The sequence below is a fragment of the Electrophorus electricus genome, chromosome 11 (assembly GCF_013358815.1).
Source record: "Electrophorus electricus isolate fEleEle1 chromosome 11, fEleEle1.pri, whole genome shotgun sequence".
NCBI lineage: Eukaryota > Metazoa > Chordata > Actinopteri > Gymnotiformes > Gymnotidae > Electrophorus > Electrophorus electricus.
The window spans coordinates 7,883,631-7,907,639 of NC_049545.1; the positions used below are offsets into that span (position 1 = coordinate 7,883,631).

Below are 24,009 nucleotides of genomic sequence, written 5' to 3' on the forward strand. Positions count from 1 at the left end.
GATGAATACACACAACGACACACACCAGTGAACATAGACAACATAGGCCAATTAAGAGAAAGGTGGAAAAATGAAAATGGCAGAGACCCTTCTGTTTCTGCTTCACTGAATTATTGACAGTAATCATCCAGGCCTTTAATGGCTGGGCCAGCGAAGAATTCATCTGGGTGGTGGGATAAATAATGCATCGTTGGTAAGGATGGATCTGAGCACGTGCAAGAAGTCCCTCTCCTCCAGCTGCCTCTGTATAATAAGCAGGGGCGGGGCTCAGGAAACATGCAGCTCAGAGCAGTGGGCCAGTGGGACATGAGCAAATGAGAGAGAGGGAGAGGGAGAGAGAGAGCAAGGGAAAGGGAGAGGGAGAGAGGGAGGGAGGGAGGGAGGGAGAGGGAGGGAGAGGGAGGGAGGGAGGGGTACTGGCCAGAGCTGGTGGATGAGGTGCAACAGGGCGAGGCTGTGGAGGAGAGTCTAGTGAGGATCCCAACATGTGGATGGGTGAGCGCATGGTCCAGCCATGAGCACTATGCTGAGTCCCAAGATCAGACAGACGAGGAGAGGTAAGTGCTGCCGCTGTGCTTTGCCTCTCTCTGCCGCGTTCCATCCACTCTCTTACATCCTGCTCTGCCTGCCTGCATCTGTACTCTGCACCATCTCCCCCACTGCTCTGCTGACAGGGCCGCTTTTATCTTGCGCCTCCTAAACCAGGAAGATGTGCTGGATACATTGTTCCTGTGTTCCGTAGGTTGGACAGTACTGCTCTGTTGCTTAGTAACCTGTAATAACTTGATTAAGATTAATATGTTTCCTGGCTATGTGTCATGTAGTTCTTTTGCTTTGTTGAGAAAGTGGAGATTCAATATCTCTATGATCAATGATGGCTTAATCATGACCAGTTATGACTTAAGGGTACTTTATTTTTTATAATGCATATACACTATTCATGACAAAGAGCAATAGTCGTGCAATGCTGTCTCCATAAATGTTCAACATTTATGGAGACAGCATTGCACGACTATTGCTCTTTGTAGGTGACATCATTAAGTATGCTCATTATGTTCCTGCTCATTGAACCCAACTTTGTGTAAGGGTCTACATTGCTTATTCTGGTTTTCACTTCTGTCCTAGTTTCACGAGTCAATCACTGACGACATACACACCAAAGAAATAATAAGATCTGAATTTCAAAGTTGGCTTCAATAGGGCAGGAGAAACTGCTAATTGCTGCTAGTGCAATAATCTCTTGGAGGCTTATGCACAGAGAACAGCTGAATCCAGTTGGAAATGGAGAGCGTGGTCCCAATCTGGGTGTTTCCCCTTCCAGTGCAGGTTCCAGGCATGGTGCTGGGCTGTTTCAGCACTAATGCTATTGAGCCATGAAAAACCATTTGTGGATTGATCCTCTGCCTGTTAGGGTGTATAACACAGAGGCAAGGGAGCTGACATCCATGGTTTTTCTGTCTCGCCTCTGTAACACTGCACATGGAGCATGTCACCTCTGATGAGTGTTCTGCCTTCACCTGCCAATGGGTTCCATGAGCACATTTTACCATGCTGAGCAGAAAGCCCACACCATCGGTCATTTGTTCTCAAATGAAGTATAATTTCTGATGAACCCTGGCCACCCTCTAATACAGATTTTTCTTCACTCCTGACTGAATGTGTGCATATGTTTAGCATGTTTCAGTTTTTTTTTTTTCAGAATTAAATACATGTTGTGACACGCAGTTTGATTTGACACACTGCTAATGAGGCATAAACTCTATCTGCCAGTAATGATTGTAATAACAGGATTTGTGATTCAGTAATCTGATGATATGTGAAGGGGTAACAGTTTTTTTTAAAGAGAGAGCAAATTCACATTGTACATGGTTGTTAATTTTTGTCATTTATTTTTACAACAGATGTACTAATGCTGTATAATGTCATTTATACTGCACTGGTATGTTGCAAAGACTTCTTGATTGATTACTGTAATGTGGGTCAGTGCAATTACAAAGGCAGACATGGGGGCTGATGCATTTGGCAGTCCAGGAGCACCATCCAGGAACACTCACCTATATTCTCCCCTGTGACTACTGCAGATCATGATATGAACTATCCACTGCCTTAAGAGGGCAGATAGACATTTATGTACATGCCTGAGATTAAATTTATTGCCAGCCATGAAAGTGAACTGCCATGAGTGTCTTCTGTCTTCAAGTGCCCTGCTGGAAAGTCAATGATTCACATGCATTTCCCAGCATGTCCACTACCTGACTGGAATAAGGAGGCAAGTAATTTGTTCAACCTTAACCTGTCCTGCAGCAGTGCTGGTGTGGACCTGGACTGAATGGAGAGCTCATTATGCTCCTGAGCAAATATGGAATAGCAGGATGCCATGACTTTTGGAAAGTAGATATCGTCATGAAATTAGCATTTATGGCATTTAGCAGATGCTCTTATCCAGCGACTTACAAAAGTGCATCATGAAATAATAATAAGCCTTATTGTAAAGTTTTTTGGTTTTTTTGAATTCTTGGATAACGCTTCCTCTGGCAAAAACCTTTAGTTATTTTTGGCATCTGATCACAGAGATTAATTGTTAAATTAATACTTAAAATTTTTATATCACTATAGGACAGTGTGGCACAAAAAAAGATAGTTTGAGGTCAGATACAAAATTGAGCTCCTAAAATAAGTATCAATGAAATATGCATAGGCCTATGTAGTCTTGCCTTATTTTTAGAGCACAGGGTAATGAGCAGACATGCAGATAAATGGAAGAATGGGTGATGATGCATCCAGTTCCTTGTACATCAATCTTTAAGCTGGCTGACCAGCTGGTGGGTTTTGGCCTTAGCTTTTAGTACTAATGAGGGGAGACAGCAGTGGGTCTGTCCCTGGAGCTTGATGTTTTAAGGAGAGAGTGATCCTAGGTGCACCCCCACTCCCTTGTTCCCTGTTGGCTGAGAGGTCCACACTAACATTGATGAGGCTTCCATTACCCACAGTGATTTAATGAGATTCTGGCAGTGGCTGCTGTGCTCCTTGAGACAAATGGACTCAGGGAATAGGATGGCCATTATAGCCAGAAACCACAAGAAGCAATTGTGACTTTGCGATTAAGAGAGATGTAAGAGAAGAAGAACACAGCCCAGATGAGGATCAGTGTGCCAGAACACACTGGAGAGAAATGCCGGAAGAGAAGGGAACCTGATAGCACTCTCACATGTTGATGTCCTTAGCCTCCTACTAAGGAGAAGGAGATGGAATAGATGGAAAGAAGGGATTGATTTTGCCCCTCTGAAATCTCACATGAATTCTACTTCTGTTCCTATTACATATCAAATGTGCATTTAAAAAAATATCTATATTATATATAGAGGTTTCCAGAGAAACAGACAGCAGTCCCCTGTGAGCTGTGCAAACAAATTGCTTTGCTGATTCTTGCCCAACTATTGAAGGATCTGAAACATCCTATTTCTCTTGAAACGTGTCCTACACCACAATTGTTACTACCTCTACATCTTGAACAGTAAACTGCACTGTCCACGTTTGTAGGTGTCTGGAACTTTTACTGGCGTTTCCTGATCCAGAGGGCTGCCTCGATAATTGAGTTTTGACTTTATAATGGTTTTTTGATTTGCTCGACACTTTTGATAAACATTTTTTTCCTACTGGACAGAAATATACCTGCTTTGCTGAATATATCAATCTTAATTTATTAAATTTAAGTTGCATGCCACTTACAAACCATTGAAATTCTGTAGAAACACATATGGCAACATTTGATGGACTCTGGAGAGTCTGTTGTTTGTTGAAGTTTAGTAATACAGTCAAGAGTTTTCAATTTATTTATTTTGTGTTAATATATCCATGGGTGTGTGTGTGTGTGTGTGTGTGTGTGTGTGTGTGTGTGTGTGTGTGTGTGTGTGTCTGCCTGTCTATCTGTGTCTACAGCCAGGTCTAAGAGCATGGTGATGGGAGAACTGACACGGAGCTCGAGTCGGCCATCTTCCCCAGGCCTCCAAGAGAGGGCACTGAAGGCTGGCTGGCTGAAGAAGCAGCGCAGCATCATGAAGAACTGGCAGCTACGCTGGTTCGTGCTTCGCACTGACCATCTCTATTTCTACAAAGATGAAGAGGAAACCAAACCACAGGTACTTCATGAAAGCCTTTAGCCTTCCTTCATTTGTGTAGTTTTACTGATTGAATACAGTCAGGTTTCAAGCAGCAAATGTTTATAATTATGTTTGTCACAGATTGTATAAAGAATTAGATTTGAGGTGTATTACTAAAATATATAATTTAATAAGAAAAAATTAAAGTACATAAAAATTGCATTCAGTCTTTATAAGATGCCACAGGCAGCAATTTTAAATAGCTAGTCACATTTCTCAAAAACAAATATTCTTTGTCTGCTAGAATAATGTGGATATGTATTTTGATATGCTGCTTCAGGAAGGTTGTTGTCTTCTTACTTTACCTATATGTCTGCTCGTTATTTTTAGCCTGGAAAATCAATATATTGTCTCTCACCACTCTTGCCTTTGACTCAGGGATGACTGTTTCTACAGCTCTTCTCTCATCACACTGTACAGAATATGTACAGATTATTCATGAAAAGAGTGTATCTCTTGTGAAAAGACAAATGTTTCTTATTGCATTGTTTTCCCAATTTTTCTTTACTTTTAAATTCAAGTTACATTTCAAAAGTGAGGCTGTTCCCAGATCACGTGTCCTGATAAGATTTCGGCCTGTGCCTGAGTGTCATGGAAACATTAGCGAACAGCCCACTTCCATCAGCTCCCATGCTACACTGTTTTGATGTTCCCTATTCAGACTCTGTGTAGAACTCCTAATTGATGGGTGTAAATAATCTCAGTACCTCAATAAAATATTGGTAGGATTAAATAATCTCAATACTTCTGACAAATATGTGTTAGTTATTTCTTAAATCTTAAAAAAAAGACTCCTGTAAATTTGTAGCAAGCTGAAATTAACAGCAAAAAGCAATTTTATTCATTATGTGGTATGAAAATACCTTCCGGTGTTAACCAGAACAAGATGAGTTCCTCTTCTGGTTTGTTCATTTGGGACCTGGATTCTCTGTATAGATGATTTTGGTAAAGCTGTTTTATGAAATAACTGTTCTAAAAAGTGCTATACATATAAACTTGAATTTGAATTTGAGTTTATATATTCCAGCACACTAAAAGTTTCTTATGCAGGATGTTACTGCCTCACTCAGTCAAAATGTCTTTTATAAATCTGGATGTTGGGGGCATGACTTACTCCAGCGTGCTTTTAAATTCTACGAGGTGAGGTTGTTGCCAGGTCACATGGGTTTACATATCCCAGCATACTGAATGCTACCTCAATCAGGATATTGCTGTGATCGCTCAGTCAAAATGCCTTTGGAAAACCTCCAGTTTGAGTGCGTTGTCATGCTGTGCCACACGCTCTTGGCCTGATGAGTGGATCTGCTAGAAAGCTCCCATCCCACTCAGCAACAGTGTTTAGCTGATGCAAAGCAGCCGGCCTTTAACATTTAGTGGACTACCACCAGGCCAAGGTATGAGACAGTGTATCTCTGTTTCAGTGACAGGTCTGTGTTATCCATACCCAATTGCTCACTGCTGTCCCCTGGGACCTTGAAATGCACAGTGTTGCTTCTGTGCCCCAACTCCCTGTAAGCATCTCCATTCTCTGCTGATAAATTGGTATTTTATCCTTATCAGTGCTTACATGCAGATATGCAGTTTGGTTTAGTAAGCAAATTCTGCAGCACTGGTCAATGGCTGCTGGTGCTGCTGTGTAAAGATTTCAATTCCGAGGATGAGTTCGGAGCTAGAGGTGCATAATTTATAATGTGAGAGTGGCTTAGTCTAACTGTGCATTCCTCAGCAATGCTGATTAGAGTGTAAAATAGAGTCTTGCATATAACGCCGTGAGGTCCGCTCACACACTGTTTTATCAGTCCCTTATGCCTGAAGGACAGCTCATTTAGTAATTACCACCGAAAATCCATTTTCCATTTACAATGTCTTGACAGAGAACTAATCTGCAACACTCCCCAGTGAATAACTATTAATTCCACAAATAATTGAAAAGATAAAACATGTGAAGAAGGGAGTTACATGTCAGTGGAGATTGGTCCACATTGTCCTTGACCCTGTCCTGTGTGTCCTGTGTTCCTGCTGTCTTCCAGGGCTCCATCCCATTACATGGCTGTCAAGTTAACGAGCTGATGACCAATCCAGATGAACCTGGACGTCATCTTTTCGAGATAGTTCCAGGTGAGTGAGAGTGAAGCAGTGTAGGAAACTCCCTACATCTGGCTGCTTAAGTAACATATCCCTGCTCCCCCTCCAGCTCACCTGCTCACCTTATGTAGAAGCAAGGAGAGTAAGTTCACAGACATGCAGTATGCTTAGAGGGGCTTGTGTATTGTATATGATAATGGATTGTTTCCATTATCTGCTGTTATCCACTAGAGGGCACCCAGAGCCAGAAATCTGTTTGAAGGGCATTTGAGATTGTTGAAGCTTCTGAAGCTTCTTTCTTATAACATTGACAGTTATCCACTCATACAGTCAAACATACCCTTATACATATTTCAATTATTTAATTAATTAAACTATACAATGCAGTATGCAATATACCATATGTAATGTATGCTGTGCAAGACATTTGGTTTTAGGTTGCTGATTTTCGCTGCACAAATGCTGTATTATCAGCTGTTTTGGTACACTGTTAATTCACCAGGTCAGAAAAAGATAAGTGCCTCCAAAGTAAACACTTCAGTGTCATTTCCAAGTACACAGTAGTGTTTTCCCATGTGACCATTTCAGCTGAAACAAATGCTGATTTTTTTCCCCTCGGAACTATTGTATGGCTTGTATCCTCTGCTTCACATATACTGATGTATAAAGGAGATATTTGATGCATTTGATGAATGAATCTGTTATGGGTTATGTGGTCATTTATGGAAAGTGATCGATTTGCTATTTTAGGAATGTCTCAATGTTGAAACCTAGTGCAATTAACTTAGATGTTTGTCTCTCTCTATAAGTGACCTATTATGAATTTCTATGCTGATTTATGTGCTTTAGTTGTCAGTGTGCTTGTCTTAGTTTCATAACTATCTAACACTGTAAGTATGATATTTCTAAAAGCCAGTATCAGTTCTGTAAATGTCTTCTTGTCAAAATGTAATTTCCAGTCAGTATTAAGGAAGTCTCAAGAAAGATCACTCTACTGATAAATAGCAATATTCTGATTAAGCTAATATTTATTTATTTTTTTATTTATTTTTGCAGTGACAACAATTGATGCATAACTGTTTACACACATACACATAGCTTACTGTATATAACTAGTATGTATACTGTCATTACCATGTCATTTTGTCAGTACTGAACCATTCACAGTACATTAAGTAGCATGCAGTCCCATCGAATCCTGCCACAGTGTGTCAAAACGTGCAGTGTTTTGCCTATTTATTGGGATATTTTATGTTTGTGCCTAGCAATGTGTGCACTGATGTAAAGCACTACCCTAATTCTCATAACTAGATGATGGGGGAGCTCTTTCATTTACACCAAGTAAATATCACGAACTGGTGCTATATCTATCAGTGTACATGCCTAAATCTGCTCCTGTTGTTGCAGCTTGCACATGACTACATTTAGAGCTCAGCGACTAGGTTTCTGAGCAGTGGCAGATAGAGTGGATTTCATTTTTACCACTCTCCTATGATTTCATTCAGTATGAGCCTGAGTACAAATCAATATGACAACAAACACATATCAGTGCCAAAGTGTGCCAAAGAGCTGAATGGCTGAAGCCGATGAAAGCCAATGATAGGATAATGTCTTTTAAATTAATAATCATATTAACCAAATTCAATTCATTCTGACTTATATATTATGAAATATTCATGCATTCTATTATAAAGTACTTGACTTGGTTGTCAATAAGAACATTCTGTATTCCGACATGCCTGTGTTTTGCTCTGCTCTACTTGCTGTGATGAACATAGTTGCTGTGATGTTGAACTGACAGCAATTTCAGGACTGTCAGTGCAGGCAAACACAGAAAGTCTTTAGGTCTTTAGGAGGGGATTGTACTGAGTGGGAATATCTCTCAAAATGGCTTAAATTTTCCTTAGATTTTGTCTCTATTTTGGGATGTTTTTTCTGAAAATTACGATGTGCAGTAACTTGCTGTTAACACACAAAGGCACATGTGCTTCTTGGTGGTCTTTCATCCTGGATTGTCTAAGGCCAAATGATCCCTCGTGTCCCTCATCTCTGCTCCCCTCCCTGGTTACAGTAAATGGCACAGAGAAAGTCAGCAAATATGTGTCCGGAGAATCAAATGCTGGGACTGGTGGTTGATAATGAGTATTACATTCCTTTTCATTTCATGTAGGTGTACTCCAGTCCATGAGGAACAGCACTAGGATTAGAATGCTCTTACATACTGTTGTATTTTATGTAACACCTGTATCACCCATGCCAAGGGGTTGAATTAGTGGAATTGAAATTGTGTATTGTAGTTTGGCTACCCCATGCAGTCAGTTGTGCTTGTGGTTCTTTTCTGCAGGTTGTGTTATAAAATCAAGTCAGAGTAGGGAAAGCTGGAAAGCCATTTTCTTCTGTTGCACTACCACTTCATATTTAAATGTCCAACTCTTTTCCCTCGGCATCCTCTAGATATCAAACACTTGAACAATGGATCTATTTAAGCCTGTTCTTGACACAAAGGCAGGAGCAGTGACTGGAGTGAGTCTGCAGAGCAGAGGTCTGAGCTGAGCTTGTGCTTGTCGGTAACAGTCATTTGGAGAAGGTTCATGTTTGGTCTGTAAAGAATGTTTTACTGTACATTGGGAGCTCAGATGACAGCACCCCCAAGTCCCCCATTAAGGACTGTTTAATAGAAGCATCTGTGTAACACACACTCACCGTGTGGTCTCCAGAAATGTCTTCAAAGAGGGATGAGCTTAATTAATAAGCAGTTGGGTTTAATAAGGGGAAAAAAGTTCCAGGCAACATGAAGAAATATCAGCATAAGGGTTGCAGAAATGTTAACATACCCCCATGTGAAGACACATTACTTCTCTACCATAGAAACACACAGATTGATTAGCTGGGTCTGTTTGTGTTTGGGGGATGTTTGCAGTGTTTGGAAAAGATGAGCTTGGTGGTGGCGTGTCTCATGAGGGTAAGCGAGGGCAAGCCGGAGCTTTCCTCCCAGTCTGGAGGAGTTGTGCATGTGTGTGTCTGCCTGAGCAAGGGAGGGCAGGCGAGAAGAAAAGGAAAAGAAAAAAAAAACAAAACTTTTTTTTTTTGAATGAATGAATGAAGCAAATGAAGGACTTGTTTTTCGGGTTTCTGGCTATAATGCTACTTTGGGGTCTTTTGGCACTCTCTCTCTCTCTCTCTCTCTCTCTCTCTCTCTCTCTCTCTCTCTCTCTCTCTCTCTCTCTCTCGCTCTCTCTCTCTCACTCACTCTTCCTCTGCCGCAATCGAGTGCCCCTGGCACATACCTGTGTAAAGGATTCACCTTCTGGGAGGGCCATGGGTGGAACTGACATGGCATTTGAGTAGCCAAGCCCTGTGCGGCTGCTGTGTGCCGACATGGGGCTTGGCTGTTGCCGGCTGCAAGAGAACCCCGCTGCTCAGCCCAAGGGTAAGCACCACACTTTCTTTGTAAGTTTCTCACTCACTCCGTCCTCTCTCCTACACCATGACTCAAAACAGAGGAGATGCAGGAGGCAGGATTTTCCATTGTCACCTACAGCACCTATTGGAGATTTACAGGAGTGTATGGGTAGCTGGTCTTTCCTGCTGGGAATCACTTGGTTTGGGGGAAAAAAAGGCTTCTAGGTGATAAAGGCTGACAAATCCATGAATAGGATCCAGGAAGTGGCAGCTCCAATTGCAAGCCATTTTACATGTGTTTTTGGTATGTGCGGGAAGGAGCATAAGTGCTGGTCCGAGAGTCTTGCATGAATGTGCCCCTGTAATTTGACATAAAGTGTAGTGAAAGGTGTTCACTGCATTACTGCTGCTCTCTGATCTGGCACTGCCACTTTAACCCTTGCATGCCCATACCAGACATTCATGTAGCTATCATACTAGACTATTGGACTTCAAATGGAATCTGTGTGGAATGATTATGAGCATATGAAGTGTGGACTGATACTGAGAAAAGTTGCTATTTCGTGATCTGTCCCTTTTTGGAGCAGTGTTTGAATCATGCTCTACAATACTCAGGCAGTACCCATGCTGCTAGAATGCTTGAATACATTGTCCTGGTCTGAGTCTTACTTAAACAATGTGGCCTGTCAACACAGTTCTGCTGTAAACTAATGTCAGGAAGTTCATGGTGCACCCAGTAACATCACTGATTTCTGGTTTTAAAAAAAGTAGAGCCTGAAGCCACTGCAATGGAGGTGGAACTGTAGGAGATAAAGTTACATCTGTTCCGACAACCCCTTTCTGCCTGTCCTCAGAGCTGCGAGGGCATTGCTCCCTGAGGTAACCCAAGCGTCTCGACGCAGGACTGCAGCACTGCTGAGTTGGCACTTGTTATCGTCTGGATATCGGATGACCACACAGCCAAGGGGGGACCTCATAAACAGGCCCACCTCTAGCACTATGAACATGAGACAGAGCAGAAGTGTGCTGTTTTCACACTTTCTAGAATTGCTTATGTAAGCTTTCAATTGTTTTTTTATGGTTTTACTGATGGCTTTAAACCGATTGTTTATCCAATGGAACCCTTTCTGAACCAAAGAATCTGCACTGTGTATGTATTCCTCAATACCAGATGTCATAAGTGACACGATAGAAAATGAATGATGTGTTCCTTCTTCAAAATGGAAATGTTGGTGATGCTAATAGATGTGGGGGGTTGAGTGTGTGGGTAGAAAGTGAAAAAGAGATGGAAGGAGTGAAAGAGGGAGAGGGGGGGGGAGACGGGAAGAAGGGGAGAAGGAAAGAGAGGGCCCTGTGCCACACAGGGAGGCTTGATGGTAGTCAGATGCCTGTAGAGACAGGGAAAGCCAGATGATATAATATGCATGGAAGCAGTAGAGTCTAAGAATGAGAGAGAGAGGCAGAGAGAGAAAGAGGGAGGGAAAAGAGGACTCTTCAGCACAGAGCAGCTTCCATCTGCCTGCTCCAGGGGGGACCTCCAACAGAAACCCACTGAGACAAAAAAAAGACATGAAGGGTGAATGTCTGTTACTGTATTACAGTGAAAGGATATTTGGAATCTATACAATTTCTCTTGATCCAAACATTTGTAGTCCCCCAGAAAGAGTACATTTTAACTCCAGTACTCTGAGCATAGTAGTTACTGTTCAGTAGATCAAGGGATCAACTTTGTGTTTAAAATACTAGAGCCCATTCCTAAGGTCATGCATGCACTGCATCTACATATAGCTCTGAGCTTTGATCCATTTCTGGGAGCTTTGTTTCATTGATGCCCATAAGAGGTTGTTGAAGACTTCAAGAAATTAAAATCACTTGCTCCTCAAATGTCAGGTGTGATCTCCATTCACATGTTTTGTCTGTAGGGTGTCTTGAGTGTACACACGAAAGGCAGTGCTCAACCTCTTCCATGCACATGTGTCTGTGGTGAGCTGTGACTAAGACAGTACTTTTCATCTTCAGGCCTCAGGCCCAAAGGGCTGCATCTCCTCCCACTCCACTCTTTTTTGTAGTTTTTCTTCACAGTCTTAGAATACATTTGTGAATTGAAGGATTTTGCCACTGCCACTGCTTACCAGTTTAATGCCTTTGAATTTTAATTTATTAATTTTGCTTTCGCAACAGATGAAGGACCTCTGTCTGAAATATAATGTTTTCCTGAAAACCTTGTGTACTTCACTTCAATTTTCTCATTTTCTCTACATCTTGTACACTGCAGTTACTCATCTGGAATTTTTAAATATTAACCCTATTTACAATACAAAGGCTCTTGTCTCATACATTGTTATCATGAGATGAAACAATTGAACATTCCCAAGAGCACAATGTAAATATTTGGTTCCAATCCAGAGAACAGACTTCCAAATACAGATCTGTTTTGTACCCAGCAACCCATCATATATTAAAAGATGAGCAAAGAGTCCTGACATTGTTTAGTGCTTACCACCCATGGAATGTTAAAAATGCACATCACAGCTTGGGCCTCCTCCTTATAAACAGTCCACAGCCATGACCTCCCATCAGTAGGGAAAATGCTAGCTGTCATACAAAAAGCATTGTCCACCATGAGCACACAATTCATGCATGTCTGCTGGGAAACTGCTATGGGGAGCTGGTTTGGCCCAGGGCTGAGCTGTGCCCATGGGAGAACATGTCCCTATGAACAGCCAGGACCTCTGTGCTGCTCTGCAGGGCAAATACCGAGCGGTTGTTTCCCAGAAGGGCTGCCCTGTGGCTTGGGTGGAGAATGGTAACGCTCAGAGCTTGGCTGCACACGGATTCCCAATAACGAGGCAGAGACAGTGTACTTTTTTTTACTCAGTGTACCTTTTTTTTTTTTTTTTTTTTTACAGAGAACAGACAGAGACAGCACACATGCAGTAGGAGTCCACTACTTTGTGTGCAGTAGAAGTGCGCTGCTCTGTGTGCCCTTTACTGAGGACATGCATGCAGCCTTTATGAGGCAACTCCTCTGTGTAAACTCAAGCTCCTGATTAGTTGCATCATAAAAGCGAGGAGGATTGTGCACTCCTGTGTTCCTGTACCTTCCTCTCCTACTCCCCCCGGAGGGCAGGGCAGGCCATGCTGCTGTCTCCCCAGAGAGCTGTGGGTGTGTTATCTTACACAGGCCCACAGCAGCTGACAATAACCAGATTCTTCAGTGCCTCTGAGCCTATAGACAGGCACTTATAGGTGTAATTCTCCCAGAAACTCTGGCCTGAATGTACAGTGGATAAATATCCATATATACATTGTACATTGTGTATATAAACATAATATACATATATTGTACATACACTGTTAATATATTTTTGTATATATATAGAATATATATTTCACTATGCACCCCTGTTTTCTTTTTCCTCAGTTTGGACAGAGCACTCAACCATTTCACTGCGAGTTATACTGTGTATGACTATGTATGTGACAAATAAACTAAACTTGAAACTTGAAACTTGAAACAGTGAATGTTCAATAAAACGACACTTTCTTGAGATGCGGGTTTAATGAGAAATTAAGTTTTCCAAAAATAAGTATATTATAATAAATTGAGCAAGAAGAATGAGATTAAATAAAAAGTGAAATGTTACTATGCCTTCTTAGACTGAAAATCTGAGGACAGGAAAGCAAATATTTGTTGAAGCTATACAGTAATCTTAGAATCTTCTGTTATTAAAATCTTTGAAAATTCGGTTGCTTTTCCATTTGTAACCACAGTAATACATCACTGGATATGAGGCTGGTTTTGGTGTTTTCATGAATCTTATTTTTTATACACGTAAATACACAATAATTTTGTCTGATGTTCATTTTGTGTAATTAGGTGTTGTCATTCTTAATTTGTAATCCTTTTTGTCACTTGAAATCCTTTTACAAGACTGCTATCTAGTGGTTAGTAACCAAACTGCACAATCGCACCTAAGCCATTTTTGCATATTCTGGGTACAGCTGCACACAGGGATTTCTAATGATAGAAGGAGTAATTTTCAAGAATAATTCAGGATTAGTGTAATAGCTGTGTATAGGTAATTATAATGGCACTTTTATCATGTAGTTCATCATTCATATTTTGATGATAGCATCTGAATAAAAACACCTACTCATCCTTACTTCACAGAACACATTTAAGACTGTTATGAACAGCCATATGTTCAAATGCTATTATTCTTTTCTGCTTTGTTTTGCATGATATTTATTTTAAAGTGTATGTTTATTAAAATGTAAATTTAATTCATTTCTCATTGATGTTGCCTCAGGATTCATTTGTCTGGACATAGCACTGAGTGAATCAGCTTTCTGGGTGTGAAATAAATAAGATTAATAATGATTGACATGATCTTTATTATTAAAGTTTAATGAATCTTAAAAGGATTAATGAAGAAAAATGTATCTATTTGATATATAAAGGGAATTTATACTAATTATTAATTCATGGTTTTCACCTTCCATCTGAAGTGTCATCGATGTCATACTGTTAGAAGGTCATTATTTTTGATCAATTATTAATCGCTCACTTAAATTAGAATATATTATGTTCCTGTGGACTTGCCTGTATAACTCATGCAACTCTCCCACTGCCTGATTCTGTCAGTCCCCCTGTCTCCCTGTCTCTCTTTAGGTGGAGAGAAGGACAGATCAGCTCTGAGTCATGAGGCCTTCCTGCTTATGGCAAACTCTCAGAATGACATGGAGGATTGGGTCAAAGCCATCCGGCGCGTCATTTGGGCTCCTTTTGGAGGAGGTAGCACATTCAAGAGAGCCACACATTTACATCACACACACCACCACACAGATATCTACATCATACCCACCACCACATGCATATATTCATCATAAATACACCAGCACATCTCATGCACCAGGACACGCACAGCACACCTTAACATCTTCATACTCCAACCTCTCTGTTCTTTTCCACCATATTAATGGAGATGCTAATAGTCAGATGCCACTCTGCTGAGTGATAGCCAGATCTGGTCAGGCAGTGGTAGCTCAGTGGTTAAGGTACGTGACTTGTAATCGGAAGGTTGCTGGTTCAGGCCCCTCCACTGCCAAGATGCCACTGCTGGGCCCCTGAGCAAGGCCCTTAACCCTCAATTGCTCAAGTTGTACTCAGTCATAATTGTAAGTCGTTTTGGATAAAAGTGTTAGCTAAATGCTGTAAATGTAAATCTGGTGCTTACAATGAAATCATCTTCTGCTTCACAGATACAAATACCTTTACTGGTGCACAAGTGCACTAAAATAAAACCCTAAGTCATAGAGCCTGCTGCCAAAATGCCTGTATCACCTGGTATTGTGTTACAGCAGTGTTGTTATTAACACAGAGGTATTTTCTACTTTCTGTACAACCCAGAGGCAAATCTGAAATAGCATTACTAATTAGATGAGTGTAGCCAAGAGCTTACATTGCCATCCACTTTTGCCACTTAACAGGCTTGCACATAGGAAACAAATGTGTGAAATGTGTATCCATGTTGAGATTCATGCTAAAAACAACAGCAGCACCTGTAACTCTCTGCCTTAGCTCTTGTGATCAAAGCCGTAGAGAAGAGCAAGCCTATTATGATATGCTATTGTTTAGCTCACTTTTCTTACTGGAACACTCACAAAGCTTGGATACTTGACATTACCATGTCTTCTTTGCTGTAAGATAAGAGTTTGAGGATCTCAGTCATTTTCTGCATTAGAGCCTTGTTGTTTTTATAACCCATTCAGATCACAACACACTTCATGTTATCCCAAAAAAAGTTCTCACATTTAGAGACTATATATGTGGCTGACAGATGTACCATGACTACAGCTTGATACCCTACAGCTTGTTTTTATTTACATGGGCTGGACCAATCACAGACAAGAGTATACCTGTTTGTCTGGGTGCACGAATCTCATTGTCTCTCACAAAACACCACAGTCTCCCAGCTTGGATTACAGCTCCTGTGGAAGGAGGCAGAACAAATGCTCCTTTGTTGATTAATGGCACGTCCACAACATTCATCAGGATGTGTCTGTAGACTGCTGTAGGTCTGTGTGTGACATAGATGTCTGCCAGCTTGGGACACCCTGCTTGGATCTGTAATGTATCTCATGCCTGAAGTTAGCACTATGCTGCTCTGTGGTTCTTGCCTGTTCATGCGTCCTGGGTTGGCAGTACTTCCTGCACACAGAGCTGTGCACCGTGTTCACAGGAAATGCACAGGCAGAAGAAGTCAGAATAAAGCTTAGCATTCTGCTCAAGACTCCTTCCCATATTTCTGAAGGCATGTGTCAAGCTGCTGATTTTCAGTAGGTCATGCCATGTTTGTGCATATTTGAGTTATGACTTAGATTGCATGTATGTTTTGTCATAGGGATCTTCGGTCAACATCTAGAGGACACAGTGCTATATGAGAGGAAGTTTGGGCCCCGGCTGGCCCCTCTGTTGGTGGAGCAGTGCGTGGACTTCATACGGGAGCAGGGGCTGAAAGAGGAGGGGCTCTTTCGCATGCCAGGACAGGCAAACTTAGTCAAAGAACTCCAGGACGCTTTTGACTGTGGTGACAAACCTCTGTTTGACAAGTAGGATATCCATTGGTTATTATCACACATTGATCACACAGTCATCTCTAAAGGAAAAATCTGTAAAACCTTTATGAATGGAGTACTATAAGGGACCAAATTGTAATTCTGATTTATGATAGAATCAACATCTAAATTATTTTATACTTAAACATTAACACTGTTAAACACTGTTTAATTATCATATAGCAATTTGGCACTGTGTTATGCAACACTCATAAGGAGGAATTAGGATGCGTGGGTTTAAGAATACACAAATAGGTTTATTAACAGTGCAAGAACAAATTAGTTACATGTTACAACATAGAGAAACCTTATAGTGTGGGAGAGAGACAGACAGGCAATATTTATCTCTATAGCGTAAGTGTCTCTTGCCTCCCAGCAAGGTGAATTTTCTCCCTAGGAAAAGGATCAGAGTTCTTTTAATTTCATCTTGATCATTGTTATTGCCAGTGAGTAACCAGAAATAACCACATCCTAGAAGCACCCCCCTCCCAATAACTTAACAACAGTACCATCAGATTTCATAGCTACAGAAACATGCACAATAATAGAATAGACTGAATATAGAAAAGATTTGATATGCAGACAGTGTTAACAAGTCAAGGCTGAGAACCACATGGAAAAAGAACTCACTGACCTGGTTTTGTACTAACCTTGGAGTTGTGTTTTGCAGTAACACTGATATCCACACGGTGGCGTCTCTCCTGAAGCTCTACCTCAGGGAGCTGCCTGAGCCTGTCATCCCCTTCAGCAAATATGAAGATTTCCTCACCTGTGCCCAGCTCCTGCTCAAGGACGAGGAAGTGGTGAGACAGTGTTCATGAGCGCTGCTGTCAGACTAGTTTGGCCCACCTTCCACCATCAATTTACTGATGTACATATTAGGATGTACACACTGTGGGGAGACCTGCACTGATTTCTGATTTAGTTTGTTTGAAATTCAGTTTCAGTTCTAATTGTCATTGTTTCATATTCCTTTTAAGGGACTCAGCGAGCTAGCTAAGCAAGTGAAGACTCTTCCTCAAGCCAATTACAACCTGCTGAAATACATCTGCAGGTAAGTCAATACATATATAGATAGTAGCTTTACAGTGAGAGTAGGAATCTGTATCTCTTTATCTAAACATCACAAAAACTTTTTAGCTTTGCAGTATTTTTACTTTTTTTTAGATTCTTGGATGAAGTTCAGTCCCACTCAAATGAAAATAAGATGAGTGTTCAGAATCTTGCAACAGTGTTTGGACCAAATATCCTTAGACCTAAAATCGAAGATCCTGTCACAATGATGGAGGGTAAGGTAAACAATATGTTGGTCAATTTGTTAAAAACTGACTAGACATATTTATTTAAAGGTTGTAATAAATAGTGGAAGCCTTATAAATAGACAGCAAGAGGGTATTATTATCAGAGGACATCTAACTCAGCCAAGTTTGGAGATGTAGGTAATGCTGCAGTGTGGAATTGCTATGAGGCTGTACTGCAGTAGCTCTAATACTAGCTGTGAGATACTAATGGCAGAGAACATGGCAGTGGTACATATTGTTCTGCACATTATACTGAGTGCACCTGCAAGCTGCCCTGATTCTGGATAAGATCTTACCTTGCATGGGCGACCACATGTAGCAACTGAACTCAAAAATCTTCTGTCATGTTCTCCCTGGATAATAGAGAGCTAGCACCTTATGTCTCCTGGACAGTAGAGAGCTAGCACCTTGTCTCCCCTGGATAGAAGAGAGCTAGCATCTTGTGTCCCCTGGATAGTAGAGAGCTAGCACCCTATGTCCTCTGGATAGTAGAGAGATGGCATCTTTTGTCTCCTGGATAGTAGTGTGTTAGCATCTTGTGTCCCCTACCAGGAACGTCACAGGTACAGCACCTCATGACACTGCTGATCAGTGAGCATGAAAGGCTTTATGGTGGTGTGGAGTCCTGTGTGTCTGGCGAAGAGGGAGAGGCTTCTCCCCGTGGTCAGCGCAGCACGGTGGGATGGCTCTCAGAGGAATCAAACCAGCGCTGCCCCTCCTCCAGCCCTGCTTCCAGCATCGCCAATGCCACATGCGGGAGTGCCACATCCCTGGATACAAATGCAGGTGGACCCACCAGTGGCAGGCCGCCATCGCAGGGGAAAGGCATGCAAGCGGTCAGCCCCAGCAAGCAGCCCAGGACCCTCTCATCCTGGAAATGCACCTTCAAAGGAAGTGTGGTGCGTGCTCAGCCGGCCAAGATTGGTGGTTCGTCTGTAGATGTATCGAGCCTGCCTGCCACCAGCAACTGGCTGATGAACGGACTCTCCTCACTGCGAAGCCACCGGCGCACGTCTTCGGGGGAGCGTGTGGGCAAGGACTCACCACTCTCGCACCGCCTGTCCACCTATGACAACGTGACCTCGTCCAGCCTGAGTGTGCCCAGCGTGGCCAGCACGCCCTGGTCCACATCCTCCTGTGAGATATCAGTGTCCGAGTCAGTGTGCAGTGACCAGTCCAGGCTGAGCTCGAGCAGGGCTGAGTGGTCAGAGGCAGGCTCTGACCAGGCCGGGGTTGAAGGGAGGGCACCGGAGATGACAAAGAGCGGCGATGGGATGGAGCTATGCGTAAGAAGCACAGGGTGCTGTGAGAACGGGAATGTGGAGGGTCGTGGGCATGTGGCAGAAGATGCTGAGGACAAGTCGTATGCACTTAGCAGCCTAGTGACAGAGCTGAAAGATGAACTGAAGAAGCAGAAGATTCTTTATGAATCCCAAATACGAAAGTAAGTGAGAACAGCACACACTGGTTATGCAGGGGGAAATACAATATACCTTGGTCAAAATATATGTTACTGTGAAAGGTTAAGCAAGTTGAAGAAGAAATGATCTCCAAAAGGCATAAAGTTAAAGATGACACATTCCTTTTGTATTTTAAGCAAAACCAATTTTTTATTTTGATATTGTACATGTTAAAAATAAAAAAATGAAAAAGGCCCCGAAGCAAAAATGAAAAAAATGAAAAAAGGCACACCTGCATTGTTAGTACCTAGTAGCACCCCCTTTGGCAAGTATCAGCTTGTAAATGCTTTGTGTAGCCAGCCAAGAGTCTTTTAATTCTTGTTTGAGGGATTTTCATCCATTCTTCCTTGCAACAGTCTTCCAGTTCTGTGAGATTCCTGGGCCATCTTGCATGCACTACTCTTTTGAGGCCTATCCACAGATTTTCAATGATATTCAGATCCGGGGACTGTGAGGGCCATGGTAAAACCTTCAGCTTGAGCCTTTTGAGGTAGTCTAATGTGGATTTTGAAGTATATTTAGGATCATTATCCAGTTGTAGAAGCCACCCTCTTTTCAACTTCTACCCGTGAAATGTTCCCCGTGCCATTGGCTGCAACACAACCCCAAAGCATGATTGATTCCTATTTTGACCTCATTGGTGCACAGGACTCGTTTCCTAAATGTAGAACATTGTACCACAACTACAGAGTCTGCTAAATCTTCCAGGAGGTCTTTTGCAGTCAAGCGGGGGTTCTGATTTGCCTTTCTATCAATCCTACGAGCAGCTGTCTCTGAAATTTTTCTTGGTATTCCAGACCTTATCTTGACCTTCACTGTTCCTGTTAACAGCCATTTCTTAATTACATTTAAAACTGAGGAAATGGCAACCTGAAAATGCGTTGCTATCTTCTTATATCATTCTCCTGCTTTGTGGGCCTCAACCATTTTCATTTTCAGAGTGCTAGGCAGCTGCTTAGAAGAACCCATGGCTGCTGTTTTTTGGGACAAGGTTAGAGGAGTCTGGGTATTTATAAAGCTTTGAAATTTGCATCACCTGGCCTTTCCTAACAATGATTGTGAACAAGCCATAACCCTAACAGGCCTGAGACCTCGGTCAAAGTTAACTGAGCATTCAAATTTCCTAGGGTTCCGATACTTTTGCAAGGTACCCCTTTTCTTTTTTCACTCTAATATTGTACAAAACCAAAATAATACACTGATATTGCTTAAAATGTTGAAAGGTGTGTTGCATCTTTAACTTTATGCCTTTTGGAAATCATTTCATCTTCAACTTGCTTAGCTGTTCACAGTAAACATTAACAGTAACATTACTGTGAACAGTAACACAGTATTTTTTGACCAGGGGTGCCCAAACTTTTGCATGGAAGATTTCATGATTGTATAATATGTTGATATTCTGGTAGGGGCCACAAGGGGCAGCAGTTACAAAAGAATCATGTGTAATCTGATTTAATGCAGTCCTGGAAGACTGTACCAGCAGCAATTGGATACAGTGAGAGAGGTCAGCCAAGAAATTAATCAAGTGTATCTCTTTATGCTATCCAAACACAAGCACATTTGGATGCATACTTTGGGTAAAACAGAGAAACACAAGCTCAGCAGTACGTACTAGGGAGGGGCTGTTGTGTTCTTGATGGCTTCCTAGAAGAATTTAAGTGGAAGTTCAACAGGTTTTGAAATTCTTGGTTTGTGAAGGAAACACCATCAAGGGTGCACAGGAGAAGCCCTCACAGAAGGGAAAAGAAAATAAATATTCACTGTTCACTCATGTTAACATCATTAAATCATATCTTCATACTGGTTAATTGAATAATTGGTATTTGTATAGAAAAAATAAATGCTGGATGTCAATATTACATATTTTGTGACCAAGATCTCTCACAATTTTTCCTAGGTAGAGGCCTAGTTAATGTCTCCCTACTTTAATGTCTATTTCAGTCTATCTTGCCTTGGTATGTGGGTTAGATATGGAGATCCAGGTTATTGTGGAAGGGATCCAGACTGGCAGTCCTTCTGATTACTTTACTGATTTCTTTAACACTTGTCAAGCAAAAGGTCAATAAAATGTTTTAGAGTAAAAAAAATGTTGTCCCTGCCAATTTACATACCAAAGTGTGACTTTTAACTGAGTCATACATATGAAAAGTGCCATTTTCCTTTTTATGAAGAACGCGATTCTACAAGCTGTTTGGATTTGCTGTTCAGTGTGTTGTCCCATCTAAGAAAACTGTCTGCCCCACTTGAATAAACACTCCCATTCATCCTTTCAAAATAATTTCTGGCAGGGAGACAAGAGCAGGAAAGCAGCATCCTTATACAGCATGTATCTCCATAACATGGCTCCTGGGCACGTTCATAATTTGCACAGGTGACATGGCCTCACAACTTCCAGAAATAGCTGATTTTGTCCCCACTCTTTGAATGTGTACTCTGAAAATATTACTATTTCCTTTATAAGCTGGCTTTACTTCATTTCAGTAATAATTTGAGTAATAATATGCTTTTTTCATCAATAAAATGAAATATATTCCTAATGAATCAGAACGTTCGTGCTTATATTTTAGCCTGTCACACAATTTGGAAACGCAGAACAACGTGAAATTAAATAAACTATTTTTAATCAAAAAATAAATAGAAAACAGTACTACAAATATACTTTAAACCACAGCGTTGATAGTGTATCTTGTATTGTTCAACGTCTACAAGCTGATTTTTATTGTTTAATTTATTTTTTGTGAAACGCATTCTGGAAGGCTTGGTTTCTTAAAAGGAACGCAAATTTGTCCCCAGCACTCTTCAAAGCAAAGTTAAGCCCATGTTCCTGGGAAACCATTATAACTACCACAGTACATCACATTACACATATCACCCACTTTATTAGAAATATTAGACACTTTGAAACACCTTGTACATATGTAGAGACTACAACCCATAAGTTGTAAATAAGAGTTTAATTGTCCTCCAAATCTATAAATGACCAGTTTCAGACAGCATAACCACTGTTGGATGAATATTTCCTGAGTGTCAGACCACCCTTAACACTTAGTGCTGTGATGGCTGTGTTAGAAACAGTCAAACACCAAAATATTATCTGATTAACAGTGGTGCTGTGCTCAGAAATTGACCAGTGATGAAAAGGTATGGTGTTTAACAAATAGTGTATAGAAACAAATGAAATATGTAACTGCACACTTGAAAAATGCAAATATAAGACTAGACTACCTAATAAAGTGAGTGCAGGGGCAAGGTATTGAATTTGTAGGACACAGTGGTGATTACAATTTTTTTTAATGCATGCTTGAATAATTGTGTGACCCTTCACCTCATGTTCTGTCCTGACAGACTGGAAGAGACAAGTGCATCCCTGCATGAGCAAGTTGACAGGCTAGAGGAGGAATTAGACCAGGAGAAGAAGAAATACAGAATGTTGGAAATTAAACTGCACAACTCAGAGCGGGCCCGTGAGGACGCTGAGAGGCGCAACCGTCTCTTGCAGAGTGAGATGGAGGAGTTCTTCTCCACTTTAGGGGATCTGAGTATGGGAGCAAGGACAAGCAAAATGTGACACTGAACAAACAAAGCCAGTGTTCTAGAGGGCACTGTAAATCTCTTTACTCATGTATCATGGGTATTCTGAGGTAATTCTGTGCTGTTTTGTTACAGCAACTTGATCACCTGTTGTCTTGTGTAGCAAATTTATTTTCCTCCTAATTCTTTAGTCTGTTTATTGATATGTTTAAATTATTATGTTCACTAGATTCTCAATGGCCTCACTTCCAAGTATGCACAAGTGATACCAAAGCATGACCTCCCTGATTGTTTGCCAATGATGTGATTGCCGTTCCCTACTCTCAGTGCTATTCACAAGGCAGATTATTTCCATAACAGTGCCTTTTACGTTGATGCATGGTATTGAAAATAATGCTTAACCACAACAGAGGCATTTTTTGTTCTCTCATGTCAACTCCCAACTCTACGTTTCATAGTTTCTACACAATCTTCTTCACAGTCTTTGAAATCTTCAATTTGAAATATGTGACCTCAAACAGGCTCCAACCTTCACATAACATCCCCCTCATATAAAAAGATCATGGCAAATGATTTATTGCTTAATTAATGACTGTTATGATAAAAACCTCCCTTGGCAAATCCCTTTATCTTAAGGTTAAGATGCAGTATGATGAAAAAATGCAATATCATTAGTGGTATCATCAACAAAAACTGCAGCTAATAATTTGTATGCTACCTTTTTTTTAAAAAACAAAAAATCAAAAACAATTTAGACCTGAGGTTGCTATGGTTAACAACTATGCATTGTAATTAATTTACTGTATAACATATTTCTCAGGTGGCATTTCTTAAAAAAGAAAAAAAAAAGAAAAGAAAAACTGATTAAACTTAGTGTCTGATAAGTGTTGGAAATAAATATGAATGATGTTATATACTTGTCCATGAATTTTAGTAGAAAGTCTATGACTATGTGATCGAATTGTGGATGCTTTAAATTGTTCTTGTGGTTAATTCCTCATCATGAAAGTGCCAAAGTAGAGGTCTTTGAAATGCATTCTGCTTTCATATCATTGACCCTGGAAATAAAATGTAACTGCAAACAAAAGTATAGTCATGCCTGTTATCACACAGAAGCTCTCAAAAGAAGCAGTGTGATAAAATGTCAGTGTCAAATGTCATTATAGCACTGAAACAACTATAAAGTACATTCAGTAAAGGGGACTTTACACATTTACTCCCAAAATCTAAGAGAACTACAATTAGAAATGCAAACAGGATATAATTTACATAATCTGCAACTGAAACAAACTGCCCATTAAAATTACTTTAACAAAAGTGATCTATTGACAAGCACTACTCAGATTTCATTTAATTTTTATTCTTTTTTATTTTCAGTGGTTACAACACTGTTGAGATTCAGTGCACCTTGATGGCATGGCACTCTGCAGATGCATGAGTGGACTGTGG

General features: G+C 40.9%; 1 protein-coding gene across 2 annotated transcripts; it reads left to right on the forward strand.

Annotated features, from left to right (window-relative positions):
* Nucleotides 1-454: 454 nt before the first annotated feature.
* Nucleotides 455-24,009, forward strand: arhgap22 (Rho GTPase activating protein 22). Of its 2 annotated transcripts, XM_027010854.2 has the most exons (11): nt 455-557; nt 3,940-4,139; nt 6,191-6,278; nt 14,323-14,445; nt 16,055-16,262; nt 16,939-17,071; nt 17,249-17,322; nt 17,436-17,557; nt 18,122-19,013; nt 22,375-22,670; nt 23,938-24,009. In XM_027010854.2, the coding sequence occupies exons 1-10, from the start codon at nt 515-517 to the stop codon at nt 22,595-22,597; spliced, it is 2,106 nt and encodes a 701-aa protein (XP_026866655.1). In that variant the 5' UTR covers nt 455-514; the 3' UTR covers nt 22,598-22,670; nt 23,938-24,009. The 2 variants fall into 2 exon arrangements, with proteins under 2 accessions (XP_026866655.1, XP_026866728.1); XM_027010927.2 differs by lacking the exons at nt 14,323-14,445; nt 16,055-16,262; nt 16,939-17,071; ... (3 more) ...; nt 22,375-22,670; nt 23,938-24,009 and adding an exon at nt 10,502-10,909.

What these genes read in the sequence shown, in the direction of transcription:
- arhgap22 (XM_027010854.2), top strand. Translation starts at nt 515, where the DNA reads ATGAGCACTATGCTGAGTCCCAAGATCAGACAGACGAGGAGAG. An exon ending in GATCAGACAGACGAGGAGAG is followed by an intron (nt 558 to 3,939) that starts GTAAGTGCTGCC and finishes CTGTGTCTACAG; the next exon opens with CCAGGTCTAAGAGCATGGTG. An exon ending in TATGAATCCCAAATACGAAA is followed by an intron (nt 19,014 to 22,374) that starts GTAAGTGAGAAC and finishes CTGTCCTGACAG; the next exon opens with ACTGGAAGAGACAAGTGCAT.